At 42.5% G+C, this 19896-nt stretch overlaps 1 protein-coding gene across 1 annotated transcript in view; it reads right to left on the bottom strand.

Moving 5' to 3' along the window:
- DAPP1 (dual adaptor of phosphotyrosine and 3-phosphoinositides 1) overlaps window positions 1-17580 on the bottom strand; it is a 37190-nt gene extending 19610 nt beyond the window's left edge. The window contains exons 1-2 of the mRNA XM_063135691.1: window positions 17313-17580; window positions 1732-1854 (exon numbers count right to left, since the gene is read on the bottom strand). Coding sequence (XP_062991761.1) covers window positions 1732-1854; window positions 17313-17419 — 230 coding nt within the window. The 5' untranslated portion in view covers window positions 17420-17580. The remainder of the gene's footprint in view (window positions 1-1731; window positions 1855-17312) is intronic.
- Window positions 17581-19896: the final 2316 nt, after the last annotated feature.

Here is a 19896-nt window from a genome sequence, read left to right as displayed (position 1 = left end):
CACCCCCAACCCACCTTAAGGCTTCCTTGTTCCCTCTGAGTTTAGCTGCAAACTTCAAAGTAGCTGGGGTGGGTAGGTGGGGATTATTTTTCCTGCAATCATATATTACCTGTTGAAATGTGAAGTATCTGGGGTAACTTCATCTTGAATGGGCAATTAAGACCAATTAGCTTTACAAAAGTCCTGTTCCTGGTGGAGATGGAAACTGCTAAAACTGGTTTGCTGATATAGGTAATGCAGCTGGCTGTATTTTTGGAGTCTCCTACAGGAGCGTGACTAGAGAGACTTTTCTGATGAGCTCCTGTACTTCAAAATTTACCACTACCCACCCCCACCCCGCTAGAAATATATCGATGTAAGACTGGAAGTTTAAATAGGAGAAGGTTAATGGTGCCAGAAGTACTTCTGGAGACTCTTAGTGGTATACTTTTGTTAGGGAAGCTACAGGTGATGAATCTCCATGGGAACTAATTGTTAGACTATTGCTTCTTGATACAAGTAAACTGGCCCAAGAAAACTAGGAGATGCTTGGAGAAGATAACACAACCTTACCCTCCCGCTAGCCCGGAGGAGGGGACACGCTAGCTGTCAGTGGAGTTTTCAAATGGGACAGACTAAAAGATGGAGAGACAGAGAGAGAGAGTCGAGTTTTGGGACTCTGTAACCTAACAGCATAATGGGGTGCTGACCTCTTCTCTCTAGAAATCTGATGTAGGACACTGATTTAACTTTTAGAGAGTTTAAGCTGCGCTTCCATCTGTATTCAACCTGTATATTTATAAATAAACTCAAATATTACAAAATACCAGCAAGTCTCAGGTGATCTCCTTCTAAAAGAAGCCAAACCCAGGTAAGCTCTTCACTGCTGGAACATCTCGCCACTCAAGTGGCCCATACATTTCCATATTATTTTCAAGATCACAATTGATGCTAAACTCTAGATGATGGAAACATTACCATTATTCTACAATACCTTGAGACTGTCAAACATGAGCCTTAAGTAATACCTTGAAACCTTTTGTTAGACAAACATAGATCCAGTTCAGATGTAACTCTCTCGGCTTAACAAACCATAAGTTCTTAAACATATAATAAGCATGCTCATGCCCTCTCTCATTTGCTTGCACACCACACTCCTTTGCTTGATCACCAAAGATTTAAACCATGTTTTTGATAAGACAGTTGTTCCCTGTCCTTTGAGACAGCTGTTTTCCTTCCGCTAATAGCGGCAGAAACAAACAACAAACCCCAATGTTCGTGGCAGTTGCCGTGGGATAGGAGAGCCTTTCCCCTACACTGCCAGCACCATCAATCCTTAGATCTCAGAATGCAGAGAGGGGAGGAAGAATGTGTGTGAGCGTGTGTATGCATGTGTGACCCCTGGCAACTCAGCCAATATTGGATACAGTCCTTGGGCCAAAATGGTTATAATATGAACCCCCTGCTTTAAATGGACAGATTGCATTTTGGGGGTGCTATTCTAAGCTACATACTTGGAAGAAAATACCATTGAAATCAACCTGGGTGTGGAGCTTGGTGGAAGACTGGTTGGTCTCCCTTGGGAAAGCACCCCATACAGTCTGGGTGGCATTACAGTAAAGGCCCCTGTCTCTTTTATTCAGCCACTGAACACGTGATAACAGTGAGACAGACAGCAGGACCGCAGATGTTGATCTCAAACTTAGGGCAGGTTCATATGGGATAAAGTAAAAGATACTCATAGTACTGTACCTTACTGAGAGAGAGAAAAGAGCTGCCTTGCCATTGCTCTTCCTTAGGAGGTAGCTTCCATCAGTGCCATTGGAAAGAAGAAGGGCCTCTGCTGCATGACGAGTAAGACTGTCATGGTACCATCTAACAAAAATCAAAGTTTCAGATCCATTAGGTGCCATATTGGTTATAGGAAGCTACAGAGCAAAAATGGGTTTTTAGTTATGGAAATCTTATCAGCATAGAACAAGCAACATTGCAATAGAGGACACCGGAACATATCTTCAAGCATCCATTTGTGTGAGATCTAGGGCCACATTTAGGAGCATGCAACCCAGGTGACCACCTGGGGTACCAGTCTTGGTGGAGTACCAGTACTATTTACTCCATAGTTGAAACAAATACCTCATCCTCACCTGTAAAGCTGATAAAACCTGCATGCATGGCCAGCATTACATTAATTTTTTTAATTATGTTGTTATTGAGAAAATGTACAACCTAAGTGTCTATTAATCAAACAGTGTGCATGTGAGTGATGTGACTGTGTTCAGATCCATACATGTAAATTTATGATCGTATACGAGTGAGATAAACTATGCCTACAAATTGTGCATCAAAGTTGGGCTACAAATGCAATTTTTTAAAAAAGGTTGTTTAAAAATTGAACAAATGGACGGGGACCCAGAAGGCATTCCTCACTTAGATTTCTCATACCCAAGAATTGGGCCTGTTCAGATGGCACAATGACCTACAGTTAAGCTGTGGGTTGTCCAAGAACCAGAAACCGCATTGGTTCCCACCTGTTCCTGCTGTGCTAAGCAACCCAAGGATGCTCCACCCCGGGGGTTGTTTAGTATGACAACTGGACCTGGAATTGTGGGGGGAGAAACGGCCTGGTCTTGGAAGCCTTGGCAATTATACTGAATCACAGAAAAGCAAAGACTGTAGTAGTGTGGACCAAGGGTGTGCAGAAAGTCAGTTTTAGACATCAACTCTCAGCATTCCTGACCATTGGCCAGGCTGTCAGAGGCGTCTGCGAGTTAGAAGTCCTAAATATATGGAAATCTACCTTCTGCCCACCTCTGGTATAGACTATAACTTGTCGGAAATTACTGCTTAAAAAAAAGAAGTTTCGAGCCTTTATTACGGTTGTGAAGATAGTTTTGAAAATGTATGGGTAATGTCTACTAAAATCCCAGAGGGCAGAGAGGTGGTTGACTAAGATTTTGAGTGGTCGGCAATGGGGATTCTGCATCCTTGCCTCCCACACCCCATGCCTAATAAAAACAAAATAAACTGCAACATACATTATGCAAGATAAAACAAAATACTCAAACTGGCTCAATTTGGATAATAGTCTCCAATTTCAGCTTTTTTAAAATAACCAGAATGCCTAAAGGCAGAACTTCATTTTTTATTAAGGTAATATACACAAAAACCTGACCGTACTTGTTTCCACTATTATATGTTCTTTATTATTTCTTTGTGTGCTTTAAAGTTATCTATAATTCTATATTTACCATCCCGAGAACACTATTAGGTAGATTAGGCTGAAATATAAGAATGGATCCAATGTGTGATAAACAGAGATTTTATTTATTTATTTATTGCATTTGTATCCCGCCCTATATCATTACGATCTCAGGGTGGCGTACAGATCTGCTTAAGCAATGGGACTTCCCCTTCTTCTCTTTCCTCCTGCACCCCCCTCCTGCTCCAGAGGTTCCCCCCAATCTCCAAAACAGATGGGAGGAGGACAGGCAGGAGGGGAAATTTATTATCCCAGCCATCTCCCTTCCACTGGCAGAAAACCACTACTGAATTCAACCCATGGTAATTTTCACAAGGCCGTGCAAGCTGCCACAGGTCCAGGCCAAGATATTTTGCTGCCTGAGGAAGAGCGGCAAATGGCGACCTCCACCCAACCTCCTCTTAAGGTTCATAATACACAAGGTCACTCAAGATATCTTGATACCTGAGGCAGAAAATCCCACAAGAGTCTCTCCCACTCCCTAACTACAAAAATGTAATGATAATAAACGGAATAACAATTTGCTGCCCTTTTTCAGCACCCAAAATCACCAGCCTGATGCCTCCGCCTCACTCTTCCTAATGGTAGGGCCTAACGTGTGTGGGCGTGCGTATGTGAGTGGTTTCAACTATACAAGATATTTTCGTCATCTTGGCGACTTTCTAAATCTGCACTTCCTGAAGTCTTCTTTTCAGGAAGCTTTCTTATTGGCACACTTCCCCTTTTGGACAAATGAGCATGCCTTATGTCCTCAGATAAATACATGCCCCCAAAAAAACCCACAGCATGAAGTTGACATCTGTATCAGCTAACATTTCATAGATTTCAAAATGACCCAGCTAGGGAATTATTGTGAGATCTTTGAGAGAACCAGTGTAACTGAACTGTGGAAAAAAGAACTACTTCAAACCACAGTGAATTGTATCTGTGGTAACAAAATATCCCTACCCCATTTATATCCAGGCTCTGCCATTATTATATTAGGCCTTAACCCTTTGCTCTTACTACCAGGGCAGGAACTACACTACTGCTTTAAAATAGTTTATAACGGTTTTGACAACTTTGGGGCCCATGATACACCCCATATACAGCTTTCAAACCATTTTAAAAGTGTTCTATCCTTCTTGGTGTAGATCTAATATACCTGGGCCAAACTAGAATGTGATGGCAACTGACTTGTGTATAGTATAATTCAGGTCTGCTACCAAGTCCCTATAAAGCAGGCAAAAACTACATTATTTTTCAGTGGTTTTAATTAATATTAGAATAGCGCAGGGTGTTGGTTTCCGTGAATGAAATCCACTAGCTCCCCACTCATGTCTGCCTGTGTCGCATTTAAAATTGCCCACCCTGTTCTATACGGAATTAGCAGGACCCAGATTGTCTAATGCTATTGTGTCTAGTTGCAACCTCAGTAATAATTTTTTCATAAAACCATAGAGTTGGAGGGGTCTTGCAAGCCATCCAGTACTGACGTAAAAACTAGAATGTCCATTTCCCCTGACACGCAGACACATGTCCAGACATGCATTCACACACACGTGTCCGCACACATGTATACGCAAGCACACACCCACACACACACACCCTCTAGGACACCCAACCAGGAGCCCACCTGGGGACACCTGGAATAGGCGAATGGGCACAACAAGGCAGGGGAGGGAAGTAGCCAGATGCCCCCAGTAAAGAACTCCATTTACCACCGTGCAAGTGGCACGTAGACACTTTCCCAGCCCCCTAGCCTTGTCAGCCCCAAAGGACACCAATTGAGTTAATCCCATCAAGTCCACTCACCGGCTGGCTGCCCTGACCTCACCATATAGGAGAAAGGTTAAGTGCAGGTATGCAGGGCAAAGGACATCTGGAAACAGGTATTTCACACTGATGGAGGCGGCCAGATGTCATCGTCCCCACAGCTCCAGCGCCACCTAACTTCAAGTAAACATCGCTTAAGTGCACTTTAACACCACAAAATGAAAGTTTCAAAATGACACTGACTAGTTAAACTCAGCCAAGTCCTTAGGACTCCCCCCTAGACACATCACCAATAGGGGAGGGGCTACAGGCACAAAGCACATGGCAATTTCAGCGGCAATTCCCCTTTCTGACCACTGCATGGAAGTATATAAGCTGTTGTCCTGCCTCAGCGCGGTGTGACTCTGAATTAGCAGCGTGAGCGAGAAGGGTCACCTTATTCTCGAGAATAAACATTTGGAGCCCATCGCCTTGTCTGTGATCTTTCATGAGTGTCTCGATAATTGGACTTTGGCACACTTGGATTTGGCATAGTTTATGCAACAGTACAACCCTCTGCTCTATGCAGGAAATCCAGAGGTAGAGTATCCCCAGCAGATGGCTATCCAAGCTCTGCTTGAAAACGTCCACCAAATAAGAAACCACCATCCTTCTAGGTAATTGGTTCTATTGTCAAACTGCTCTTACCATCAAGAAGTTTCTCCTAAAGTTCAATTGAAATCTACCATCCTATAGCTTAAGCCCATTAGAGTTAGACCTTCATTAGAGTTAGACCTTGACTTTTCAGCTGTGCATCTTTGCCTCTTTGCCCTGGAGTGGCTTCGAATCTGCGACTGCATCATCTAAACGACACAGCACAAATTTGGAGCCACCCCTGGGGCAAAAACAATGTCAAGACAGCCCAGGAATTCCAAGATTCTCCCCATCCATCCACTTGTCCAACTCAAACATGATCACCCAACTTGCGCAATGCTTTAAGTACAGAATATCCCTTGCTGACCAAAGGTCAGCATTCTTCCCAGTATAAATCAGCCACAAAATGTATTCAACAATATAGTGTGAAATTACACTTGGCATCCTGAAGCCAGCTATGTTATTGCTGCCACACAAGTAAGACTGTGCCCAATCAAAGGAGTGGGGGAATCTTAAAAGATATAGTAGTAGCGGTAGTAATAGTAGTAATAGATGTTGCTGCTGGATATTAATTCTTAACTCACAGGTGCATACTGTACTTTCAATCATAAAACATTTTTTATCTCATCATATTGTGCAATTTCTTTAGATAACATCATCAAGACCAACACTGTCATGATTTCCTAAGAAAAGAGCACACAAGCTACAAAAATATAATCTCAGAAGTCACTGCTCCAAGCAACAGAAAGAATCAGCGTTAGCCAGTTTCTTTCTCAGACAACAGGTAAAATATACAAACATTGTTCAGCTTTTGTTGAAAGTTGGCTTTTCCAAATGCTGTGGTTTATCTCATGGGAGTCCACATCTGTCACAGAAAGACCCACATCATGTCATATGCCCTTCTCTGGTAGGACATTTTGGGGTGGGTGCTAGGAATTGTGTGTGTATGTGTGAGTATGTATGTGTTTACTGTGTGGGGTGGCTGGATGGCTATTGTCTGTACATGTTTTCTGAACAGGCACACTTCCATGGCAGCCATTTTGCTATGGTGTCTACAACATGTCCTTAACATTCAAAATGTGCCCACCAGCCCCCAAAGGTTGGAAAGCCCTGTTACAACAGGTCCTCAAGGACTGCTTTTTCTGAGCATGGAAAGTGGAGCTTACACTTCCATATTTGCAATGGCTGGCACCTTCTGTTTGCTGTAAACAGTTGCAGCTACTACCCCTTTTCTCTGTCTCCCACGGTTGACTGCTTTATTAGAAAATGACTACTGATGTGATTATTATCCATCACCAAGGGGGATTCTTCTTGAACTGATAGATTTCATGTGGCATTTTTCACAATTCACACTAAGAATGCAAGCTTTTTAATCTCTATATTGTCACTTTTGAACGTTATTACTGAAAAACTATATGTGGAAGAAGAAATTCATATTGAAAGCGAGTTAGGTTCTGAATAATATAAGCCTTTCATGCAACCAATTAAAGTACCGTCTTAGCCTTCCTTGTGAAAATGTACCCAGTATATGTCCCTAGTGTAATGACCTTGTGGGCGATCGTCTCCAAGGGTTTGCTGTCCTCCCAGTCCAATCCTGCTGGTTTTCCCTCCAAAACGCACCAAATATTGAAAACCACTATAGTTTGTGATAGCCTTGCTAAACTGCATTTTTAGAAGTAAGCCCCCTTGGAGGAGAGTCATCACAGAAATCATATGTCAAGAGAATTGTTTTACGATACCAACTAACATAAGCAGTTGCCGTAAACCAGGTCACGCTATTTTTCTATCTAGTCCAGAATTTTCTTTTCTGACTGGAAGTGGCTTTCCGGAGCCTCAGGCAGATCCCACCCCCACCCCTACCCCCCGCCATCAACTACTACCTGATCCTTTAAACTGGAAATGCCAGTTAAACAAGGGATATTCTGTACTTAAAGCATTGCGCAAGTTGGGTGATCATGTTTGAGTTGGACAAGTGGATGGATGGGGAGAATCTTGGAATTCCTGGGGCTGTCTTGACATTGTTTTTGCCCCAGGGGTGGCTCCAAATTCGTGCTGTATCGTTTAGATGATGCAGTCGCAGATTCGAAGCCACTCCAGGGCAAAGAGGCAAAGATGCACAGCTGAAAAGTCAAGGACTTGCCCCAACTTTTCTAGCCAGAGCAAGGTCAGCCTGACTCTTCCCCTCCCCCCGTACTCACTCAGAGCTACTCCAGGAGCATTCCTGGACAGAAGGCAGCCTCCTCTTGGTCGCCGGAAGCTGCAGGAGGGAGAGGGGATGGGCCTGGCGACCCTAATGACTGCTGGAAAGCCCATGCTGCCTCGCCTTGTTAAAACAACTTGCCACCACCGCACACCAGAGATAGCGCAAAGTTTGTCAGCGGAGTGGCGCCAGTGCAGCGCCATGAAGTCAGCCCCCCCTGAGTCAGGGACTCCAGAGCTTAAACCTGGCTGAGGCTGGTATGTATCTTAATGAGCTGCCATGGGCTGGACCACTAGTGAGCTCAATACACAAAACAGGGATGGGGAACATTTGGATTGTAGGAGGTTTCTTCCTCCCCTGCCCTTATCTCCTATCAGATGGAAAATAAGAGATTTCCTTATCATGCAGCAAGTGAGGATTTAAAAAAGCCTAATTACACTGCAGGACTTAACTCTCCCCTTCCCAATCCAGACCCCCCCCCCCAAAAAACCCACCCTCTTCCACTGCTAATGGGGCAGCTATGAGCTTCGGCTATGGGGAAGTATATAAATAATAATAATAGACTCTTTTTGAAAGCATAATTGCAGTGTGGGAGAAGTGATGTGTGAGTGAGTTTGTATGTGTGTGTGATAAAAATATAGATATCGATAGCTATGGATAGATATGAGTGTAAGTGAATGGGGTCTTGGCAGCCATATTGGGGTTGCATGCCAGCAGTGGGGCAGCCCTGCCTACTGCTGGCATATGGCCTCTGGCATGCTTGCTCAGAACCAATTTGGCCCCCAAGATGAAAGACGTTCCTCATCCCTTATATAGAAGGTATATGAAAGAGAGTGTCAGTGAGTAAAAACACATATACTACAGCTGGCATATACTTATAATCTCTCCCACGAAAGGGAAAGCAGTAGTATCACTAATTATATTGCACAGTTTTAATTATCGTTGTCTTTGAACATGAGTAAGATCATCTATGAATCATTCTTTGTGTTGACTTTCTTTACATGTGCTGTTGAAATTGACTTGTGAAATGTGTGTTTGTGGTTGTTCCCTAATGCATTTGTATTGCGTGAGTTACCTCCTCACGCTGGTCAACATCTTCCTGCCCCTGCACCCTAAGATCTCACGAAGGATGTGATGACATGGACTTTGCATTGAGCCAAGTCAGTTGAATCTTCTGTTCATTCCTTGGTTATACCTCCATTTCAAAGCAAGTCTATGTGCATCTTGTGGTCCGGAAATCCCACTATTGCAACAGTAAGCAGTCTTCCAAAGCCAGAGTTCTGTATTTTGCAGGCCTTTTTTACTCATGGCCTTTCCAGGCAACCATCTATAGGCATAACCACATAATCAGTAAAACTGTGCTGCTGACTGTTTTAGCCCCTGATGGCTACTCTTATACTGTGCAAGATACAGCACAATATGTACAAATAATGAATGGAATTGTGGCCTTGATTTGGGAAGATAGCCTTGCTGCCAGGGAATTATTAGTTGATTTATTTAATAAATCAAGGGACCTGTTGTTATTAGTCATGAGAGCAACATGGAATCTCCATGTACATATGAATACCATTTGCTGGGGGCAAATAAGAGGTGAAGGTGATCAGCTCCATCACATGCTTTACTCAACACAACAAACCAGAGTAGAGGTTAAGTATGGGTTGTAATTTGGATCATGGTTTGTTGTTGAATCATGGTTTGTTGTGTTGTGTGAACCCAGCCACACAAACAAATCTTTGTTAACCATGAACAACCCAACAAGAAACCATGGCTTCTCTTTGTGGGTTGTTCTTGGTTAACAAACCATGGTTTGTTAGTGAGGCTTGGTTCAAACAACACAACAACCCATAATTCAACAATAACCAACACTCAACCCATATTCTGGCTTGTCATGTTGTGGGAACTCAGCCCAAATCTCCTTGTAAGTACTCAAAGTCACTTAGAATCATAGAATAGTAGAATTGGAAGGGTCCCATCTTGACTTGTCAAGATGAGCTTTGATTTCATCCAGTAAGTTAGTTGTTTTAAGTTAAATTCCTTCATGCACTTCAGTGCTGGAGATGGGGGAAACACATGCTTCAAACGGGGGCACCATTAAGGGAGATAGGGTTAATTGTGTGCATCTACTCCATACCCACGCTTTAGACTACAGTAGTAACTTTCTGTATGCTAGTCTGCACATAACGCTAAGCCATAATGAGGTCTATTGAAATCTGACTTGTTGTCGGAACTGAAATCCCCACAAACAAATTATAGTATGTTAACTGGCTACAAACGGCAAACAGAATCTAGTATTTGCTGCTGGCATATGAAATCTGGCTTGTTTAAACTATGGCTTGTTGTTATGTCTGAACCCAGAACTGTGGTTTATCCCTGGCTTGTTCGGGCTGCTATCTCCTCTGAAACTGAAGTGCCCACCAAGAACAGCCTGAAAATGAAACCACTCTGAAGGTTAGCAAAATAGACAGGATTGAAACAAAATTCAAATAGGGCAAATAAGCTGCAGTTTGTTTGCTCACCTAGAAGATAATTCATGGCTAAAGCATCAAATCGTGGTTAACATAACATTATGTACAAATGAGTGAATTGTGATAAACAATTAAATATACCACCGTATTAGAGCTGTGTATCTAAAGCACAAATCCTCTTGCTTTTCAAAAAAGATTAAGAGCACAATTAAAGAGAGGATTTTATACCACTCAATAGACCAGAGAGCCTTTACTATTAGGAAGGAAAGAAGGGAGGGAGGGAGGGAGGAGGAGAAGAAGAAGAAGAAGAAGAAGAAGAAGAAGAAGAAGAAGAAGAAGAAGAAGAAGAAGAAGAAGAAGAAGATAATGGGGACTGGCACTCAATAGTCAGAGATAAGGTGGCTATGTGTCCTCTCTTAAAGAGAGCAGTCCTCTAGTGAAGGGCAGACCTTTCTTAATTTGGAGGTGTGCTCTATTTGATGTGCTGTCCTGTCTAATTCCAGTTTAAAGATAAGAACTGTAAGAACTGTTGCCCATCACCTGAACAACATACTGAACAGACAAGCACACAAGACACCTGGTCACAGTCTTCCACATAGTGGTGAAATGTACTGTATTTCGATTTAAATTATTATAATTGTTTCTAAATTTGTATCTATACATACAAATTAGCATATGCATATTTTATTCAAAATACCATCCTCTTTTGTCCCCTTTTTGGTGACACATTTCCTCTTTTTTAGTAATTCAGAAGTGGCCACCCTAAGCAGAGGGCTCTCATCTATCCAAATCTTGTCTGGCAAGACCCAGGCAAGGTGGGAGGAATATGGATGCTTTTACTACGTCCTCTCTATTCTCCTTAAAATATTTTCAGGTCGACGGGCTTCTCAGCCCATCTAACTTGGTCCACCCGGGACTGTGATGGAGAAGCTCTTTGACTGACCAGATCCAGCCTCTCCACCTCCTCCCTCCCCTCCCCACTGACCATCCTGCCCCCTTTTCTCCTTCTCCAACTCCTCATAAAAGAAGCTTTAAGCAGGGACTGGGAGAGGAGAGAGCCACAGTCAGATCTTGTCTTTGGCGGTTGTAGCTCTGTATACAGCTGTGGAGGAAATCTGCCCCATCCTATAGCTTTCCAGACCCTGTCTGGGGAGCCATAGGATAGCTTTCTAAATGTTGCTATTATTGTTATGGTTACAGAAAATCTCTTAAAAATTCAGTAATTGCTTGTAGTTTCACTTTTCAAGAACTTGAGATTAGGCTGGGGTTTTATACATTCCTGCCCAGTTACTGATTTCTTATTGAAATCTTAAATCTCTACTTTCACATACTGTTTTTTTTAAAAAAAAAAAAATTAAGAAAACAGTGGAATAAGAGGACTGCTCTTGCTCAGCATGAACTATGTCACAATTTTTTTTAAAGAAAACAGTGGAATAAGAGGACTGCTCTTGCTCAGCATGAACTATGTCACCCTTGATTGAAACAATGAGGTCCATCAGATGAGTGTTTTATTGCATGCTAGCTACTGCCCACTTATGGATGTGTGTCCTTCAGATGACGTCCACCTTCCGCTCATTTTTTCGTCACAAAATAGACCCCTTTTAATCTGACTTTTTTAAAAAATGGAATGTGCCATGGTCTCCTGCTGTGTGCAGGAAAAGCAGCGCAATTAAAACGGACCCTGAATAGGTCACATGGTCTTTGTTTACTTTCTCTTTCCCCTCCGGGCAGAAGAGGAATGAGGGACAAATGTGGGGGCAGAGAAGCGACGGTAAGGAAACGCAATTTCACCCCATGTGATGGCGCTCAATAAAAGATCCTTACACTAAAAGATCCTTCTACAGTATGTGTGTCCTTGCTCATTAAGTTTGGCAGATGATGCCTTCATCCTATACTATCTTTTTGTGAGGCAGAATTTTGGACTGTGAGGGGCTTTTACATAAAGATGCCTCCCACACCTTTGGAGCCCTATCCTCAGGGGGATGTAGGATGAGATGATTCTATAGAGCTTTAGACCACTGTTGAAACATTTCTATTCATCACCCAAGCTTAAATGGGCACATTGTATTTGCTGGTTTTGTTTGTGGTTTGAGCTATGCTGATTTTCTTCCACCTGTTTTTAGTTCTTTGGAATTATGTTTTGCATATGTGGTCATTGCTTTGTGCATATTTTGTGATGGAAACTGCAATCTTAATTATTTATAAATAGCAATAATCATAGATTGACAAGTCCAAAAGCAGTTGGGACATTAGCCTTCAGTCATGCCATCTTTGGGAAATACTTCCTGCTCTATAGGGGAGTCATTGAGGCCAGGAAGTTGAAGTCATTGACATTTCTAAGAGGACTGTAAATGGTTTCCTCATTTAGAAATGGCCAAATGGTCACTTTCAACTCAGTTCACCCCCACCAATCACAACAGATGGGAAATGAAGTTTGTTTGATTGATTGACAATATTTCTACACCACTCAATGTCTAAAAAAGATTCCAGAGCAGTGAACATAGGTATAAACAGTAAAAAGATTTTAAAAGCAAATTAAAATTGTTCAGTTTTAAATAAAGGACCAGAAAAAAGTGGCCAATCAGTTGGGGAAGGCTTCTCAAAATATAGTTGTTTTCAAAAGGCCCTGGAAGCAGCCTAATGTTTGTGCCTGCCTGAACTCCAGGGGCAGGGAGTTCCACAGATAAGGGGCCACTACACTCAAGACTCTTCTCCTGGTGGATTCCAATTGGGCCACAGGTCCATGCCGTCAGTGTTCAGGCAGGTTGGTAAAGTGTGGAAGAATCTATTCTCACAAGGCCCACCATGTTCACCCTGCATTAATGTGAAAGACAACCACTCTAAAATACTATATCTAAAATGCTTTCTGATACCTAATCTAACTAAGTCACATATGGGAACTATGAAGATAGCCATTGACAATGCGGAAGCAGTAAAGACCATTTAATGTTCCTTAATTAATTCTTTTTGGTATACAGTTACATGTGCAATATCAGTATCTACATCTGTGTCTGTATTGTGTGCCCCCCCCATGACAGTTCTGCCAGGCAATGCAGAAGAGCAGCTATATTCTATACAAAAAGAAATGGTTTGGACTCTACTGATCATTGCTAGGATATTGCTTGCCAGAAATTGAAGTAATAATGTTCTCCCTGCTGTGAAAGAATGGTTGTGTAAAGTTTTCAGAGTTGTAGAGAAGAGTTAACAGAGTCCATTTAAGAGATGGCAGTCCGCCTATTTTTCTAATATCTGGTGCCCGTTTACTGACTTCATGAACATTAACAGACACATGGGGTTTTCCTTGTTATAATTCAATTAGGTTATAAAATTCTTTTGCTCGCTTTTTTGTATTTGGTTCTACATTGGATAATGGTTCCTTTCCCCCCCTCTAACTTTCTGATAGTACAAATGTGTTTTTAGTTATATTTTCTGCAAATAAAACAAAGTTTGTACACACACACACGCACACACACACACAATTTTCCAAAACACTTGTTCTATGCACATGTTTCTAAACAGTACGGACAAAAGTCAATGAAATGCAAAAGGTACAGACTGACATTTCTATGCAAAGCTCAAAGGTACACAAGATAAACACGGTGACTATTGACAAAAGCAAAAATTGGCAATAACACCACTCTCCTAGCCTTTCCATGCTAAATTAACACTTGTGTTGGGAGAGAAAATCCTGGTCTTGATTGAGCCCTAATCTTTATCTCAAGTTTCCTCATAACTAAAGCACAAAAACCTCAAAAATCTTCTGATTAGAGCCTACTATTCAAATATAGTGACTTTGTTTCTGTTGAGCCATTAGGTTGATACATAAGAGTAAACATACCAAAGGAGACAAATTCCACAGGGATAACCGTAATAGTCTGTTACAGCAAACAAACACAAAATACTCTTCTATGGCAATTTTGAAGACAAATTGTGGCATAACCTTTTGTGAGCACATCTGATTAAATAGGCTCTAGTCCACAGGTGGGCAGATTTCATTCTTGTGGAATCCATCTTTTCTTACTTTCTTTTCTTTCATTAGGACCCAGAGATCCACCAGCCAAAACCAGACGCAAAAGACATACAATTAGAATTACAGAATTCTAAACCCAGGAATTTGTTCCGAGTACCAGAACTGAACTAAGCTCACAGCCCTTGCACACAAACATTCATCCATGGTTACCCCAAGCTAAGGAGTAGATATTTGTGGGGCGGGGCATTTTGTTACTACTATTTTTAGTAACTGGGAGTCAAATATCCCCGCCAATCTACTGCAATTCACCCAGAGATCTACCATTAGCTCCAGATCAACCTTCTACCCATCCTTGCTCTAGAGTGTTTCCAAACAAGGTTTTTATTGTGCAATCGCACTGCTTCATTCATGGAGTTTTATGGGGGTGGGATGTTTAAGGACATAAAACCATAAGAAGAGCCATGCTGGATCAGACCAAGGGTCCATCTAGTCCAGCGCTCTGTTCACACAGTGGCCAACCAGCCATCGGCCAGGGATGAACAAGCAGGACATGGTGCAACAGCACCCTCCCGCCCATGTTCCCCAGCAACTGGTGCACACAGGTTTATTGCCTCAAATACTGGAGATAGCACACAACCATCAGGGCTAGTAGCCATTGATAGCCTTTGCCTCCAGGAATTTATCCAACCCCCTTTTAAAGACATCCAAATTGGTGGCCATCACTACATCTTGTGGTAGTGAGCTCCAAATTACATTATCTTCCCTGTTTTTCCACTGCTTCTTCCACCTTTTTTTTTAACCAGGAAAAAAAACCCATAAAGGAAGTAAAGACAAAATAGATGTACAATGTACTTTGATTATTAGCACTAGGAGTCCTCTGTCTCCGTAGCCCACAAAAGTACATGCCACATAAAATCAGTTTAGATTTTAAGGCATCCCAAGACTTTTGTATCAAAAGAAGTTTCTACACACTCAGGAAGCAGCTATTAAATTTCCTTTAAGTTGCCTGAGAAGAGGTTGGGAGGGTTTTTTTTTTGTTTTTTTTTTAAATGCTTCTCCAAAGCTACTTGTGAGTGTTTTCTGGTGTGCCATGATAACTGTGACCAGAGTGTTTTCACAACAAACATCAGTGCTGTTCAATTACATTTCCATCATTTACTCGTGTATATGACATGTCATCCCCTTAAAAGCTAAAACTCCATCTGCTTCAATTTTCCACACACATGCATGCTCAATTGTTTTAGTAAGCAAGCCAGTGTGATGTAGCATTAGAGTATTGAACTAGGACAAGGAGTCTCAGATTCAGATCTGTCCTCAACTTTGAAGCTCCCTGGGGCCAGTGGCCTACCTCACCAGGTTGTTGTGAAGGTAATATGAGGAAGGAGCCTGAGCAACTTCAAAGAAGGATGGAATACAAATGTATCTCCTCATTAATTTTGTTCCTTATGAAAATAAACACGATCTACATGTGGAGAGTAATTTCTGCTCATTGTATAATAAAATCAACGTGCCACTAGTTGAAGAAGTCCCTCAGGAAGATTAAATATGATGGGGGCGTTTCTATATAGAAAGCCAACATTTCAAACTATTTCCCTTAGAAACATTTTCTGCTAAAAGAAGACCCAAGCATGTTGTGGAAAACCACTGAACTTTAGGACTCTCTGAATCACAGACTTCTATTCCCTTTGTTTTGGCCTTTTCACAAGAAGTCACATGCTGGTTGCCTATACTAGGGAATTTTCTTGTATGCAGGAACAATTGATCATGAGAGACCCCATCTGCAGTCTGAAGTTCTACAGCCCAGAGACAGATTTAAAACCTCAGGAAAAACGAGGTCTCAGTCTAACAAGATGTAAATTGCCCAGAATTTTGTGCATATTTGGTTGGTCTTAATGAAGCACAGGTGATGAACATCAGGCCTGGAGGACAAATGTGGATCTTTTGGGGTCTTCTTCCCCTGGACCCATCCCCTTCCCCCCAATCAACCATCAATGCATGGTTTCCCGGCTTTTATAAAAAAAATTGCCCCATTCTATGAAGTTGAAATGCCTCCCCTAAATCTCATTTACTGGGGGAAAGAGCTTTAGGCTAAAATATGCTAGTATTTGGGGTCCCATCCCCTTTTGCCTTCGGCCCTGACCACCACTGGAATGAACCCCCCAAAAAGCTGTTCCAAAAGAGAATCCAGATCTCGGCGGTAAGAAGTTCTGCATTCCTGCAAAAAAAGGTATTACCTCACCATAGACTCTGGAATTTTTCTTATGGGCTAACATCTTACTTTGTTTTAATTAATCAATTAATTATTACATTTTTATACCACCCAATAGCCAAAGCTCTGTGGACGGTTCACAAAAATTAAAACCATGAAGAACAACACAAATACAAAATACAGTATAAAAAGCACATTAAAAATGTAATGTGTCAGCTGTCCATAGACCATGCTGATATTCCAGCTGACTATGTTTCCCCCCTCTGCAGCTAACAGAACCCATTCTTCTAGTACTAAATTTAAATATTTTAGCACTGGGGGAAAAATCACTTTGGGGTGCTCTGAGTTCAATGGTAACATGAGCAACTTGGCGACCTATTGGGTAATATTATGACATCACTGGTGATAACAGGCACACTTCCAATCTCTGTATCAGCTCTGTCCTGCAAAAGCTTTCTTTAACTATTTTATTTTAAAAGAAAAACAATGGGTTTCCTTTAGAAGCTGAGCACTGTACCTTGTACCAGTCCAGCAAGAGAGACTTCTTGAAGGCTTTTCAGCTGATATATATATCTATATATATTCCAACTGAACATCAGCAAAGATTGTTGCCCTCAACTGCAGCAATCCCTTGCCATTTCATGAAAGATCCCCCTTCTATTGCATGATATTATCTGGTGCTGGATCTGAGCTAGCACTAAAGAAATAAAATACAGGAAGACTCATCAGGAAGAGCCATTCTAGGATCAAGCTAACTTCAGCTTCCATAAGCCACTCAGAGCTTTCCTTGGAATGGAAGGCTCCTCAGTTATTATCCCAAAGTTAGCCACTGTTCTTACGCTAGGCTCTGAAGTTCCTCTTCAACGTCACCATACTCCAAGTGGCGGTCCTGATTCTGCTGTCGGAAGCTCATCCTCCCTCGTTCTTCCATCGCAGCTATGCCCATCCGCAACACCTGCTGCTGCTGCTACTGCTCCTCTTCAGGGTACCACAGGAAGAAAGAAATGGGAGATGGGAAACTAGCTGGCATCCTTTTGTTACGGCTTCTGCCTCTCCTCTCTGAACGGCAAGGGAACTCCAGACACAAGTAAGTAGCTGTAGCTTCTGCTGCTCTACAGGGTGAATGAGGAAGTGAAACAGTCCCTCCCTCCCTGCACCAAAAAGTACCCTCCCTTGCCTCTCCGGTTGAGGCAGAGAGAAGGCCAGCTGGAGAATGCAGCCGGGGCTGTTCCTCCTCTCCTGCTGTCAAGCAAGCCGCCTGAGCAAGTGTTTATCTATCCATGTGTGCACACGCGTGGGAAAAAGTGTCAACGTCTTTGCATGCCTCCTTGAGGAGACACATTAGGTGTGCTTCCTTACAGTTATGATTCTGCCACAGAGAAAACTACTGAACATTCTTGGTGGGCAAAATGTCCATCTGGAGTTGTCTTTTAATATATATATATATATATATATATATATATATATATATATATATGGGCACCCAGTGAAGTCACTGCATGATTGAAGTAACACCCTCATTCCATGTTCTCTCAGTGCATATTTCAACCTGTTTCTAGGGTTGAACTAGACTTCAGTCTGGGGATGAGAGTTGAAGCACCTGAAAGGATTCTTAAGGGTTTCTAAGTTTAGAGCTATTGTGAGGAAGCGGCCAGCCTTCTCAACTTGCTGTCTTCCATTATTCCCGGCCAGCATGCCCTTTGGGAGAAGATGGGGGTTGTAGTTCAACACATCTGTAGTGTAGCAGGTTAGGGAAAGTAGTACAATATTATGTGGGGAAACCAAAGTTTCAATCCCTGCATAGCCATGAAACTCACTGAGAAGTCTTTGGTAAGTTGCAGTCTCCCTGCCTAATCAACCTTGCAAGGTTGTTGTGAGGACAAAAAGAAACCCCATATATCCTACCTTGAAAACCACGGGGAAACAAAAAGTGGGATGCAAATATATTAAATCATACAAAGTCATTGTTTTGTGAGGCTCTGTTTTGTTTTGTTTGTCCTGAGAGACCAAAATAACCAGTATGCCTACTTCAGCACCGAAACATTTTTGGGTGTCTGAGACACACTGACTCAGCACGGCTGGCACCTGCATGTCACATCAGCCATTGTGCTGTGCCCTGTCAATCCAAGCAGCAAACTAAAGAGGCACAATAGAAAAGAAGAACGAGTCTACCAAACTAAAGTGGCACCAAACCTCCCACTCTGGCTGATCTTATTGTCCCTCCTGCTCCACTTCCAGCTAAGCACTTTAGTTCTCATCAAAGGAAATGGGGAACATGCCGCAAGGCTTCTTTCTGTGAACAGAGTTCTCATTAGCATACTGCTTCCTATTAGAGAGGCTGCCCTGGCTTGGCACTGTCTAAACCACTCAATGCAACAGTGTTATATGAGTACACTCTGACTCTTTGAGCTCAACTTTTATCCTTCAGTCGCTCTGTCTCACTTCTGATTTTCTCTCTAGGAGCTTTGACTCACCAGCGGGGGCCCATTCCTCTTACTACAATCAACACAAACACAACAAAATTGTTGTATGATACATCGAGTCAAACCAAGCCCAGAATTTTCTGCAAAGAACCCGGGCAGAGGTCCTTCCCGGTCCTGCTACCAGAGACATTCTTTAACTGAAGATACAGTGGAAAGGAACTTAAAGACATAGGGCATGTCTACACCATAGGGTGTAGAGGGAGGGGGGAGGATCGCAGATTTACTGGCTTCTGCGATCTTCCCCCAGCATCTTGATGGCCATGCAACATCCCAGAAGGACGTCGCAGCCGCCATTTTTAAAACAGCAACAACAGAAAAGAGCACAACTGAACTCCTCTGCAAAAGAAAGGTTTTTTTAAAAAAAACACTGAACCCGCTGCCAACCCCCCATGAGCACGGACTGCCCCCGCGCAGCTCCATGCCCATTTTAAGCACCCCACTACTTGTGGGGAGGACGGGAGGACCCGGGAGTAGTGGCCACATGGCCTGCGCTCTGCGGTATGGTCCAGGGACCAAGGAAAAGTCAGGTTTTCCACAGTTCCCTATATCCCAGAGAAAGTCTCTGATCATCCTAGGTTGCCCTGGGATCCCCTTTTTGTTATTTGGATGCACAGGGATGATCCAGGGACTACCCCAGGATATAGGGCTGGTGTAGACATGGCCATAGGAAGCTGCCTTGTCAGGTTCACACAGACAGCTAGCCATAGTGGGTTGTCATGTCATCCAAAACTGGCATGTTCTCCATATGATGGCTTAATTGACTGAGTCAGACTATTGGACTATCTAGTCCAGTATTGTCGACAATGACTTTTTGCAGCTCTCAAGGATTTTTTCCTAGCCATACCTCAAGATGCTGGGGATTGAACCTGGCACCTTCTGTATGCAAATGATGTGCTCTACCACTTGCATGTATTTTCTGTTTTGCAATGGTTTCTATTAA

Source organism: Elgaria multicarinata, chromosome 10 (assembly GCF_023053635.1).
Source record: "Elgaria multicarinata webbii isolate HBS135686 ecotype San Diego chromosome 10, rElgMul1.1.pri, whole genome shotgun sequence".
Classification (NCBI taxonomy): domain Eukaryota; kingdom Metazoa; phylum Chordata; class Lepidosauria; order Squamata; family Anguidae; genus Elgaria; species Elgaria multicarinata.
This window is presented reverse-complemented; position numbering and strand designations above follow the sequence as displayed.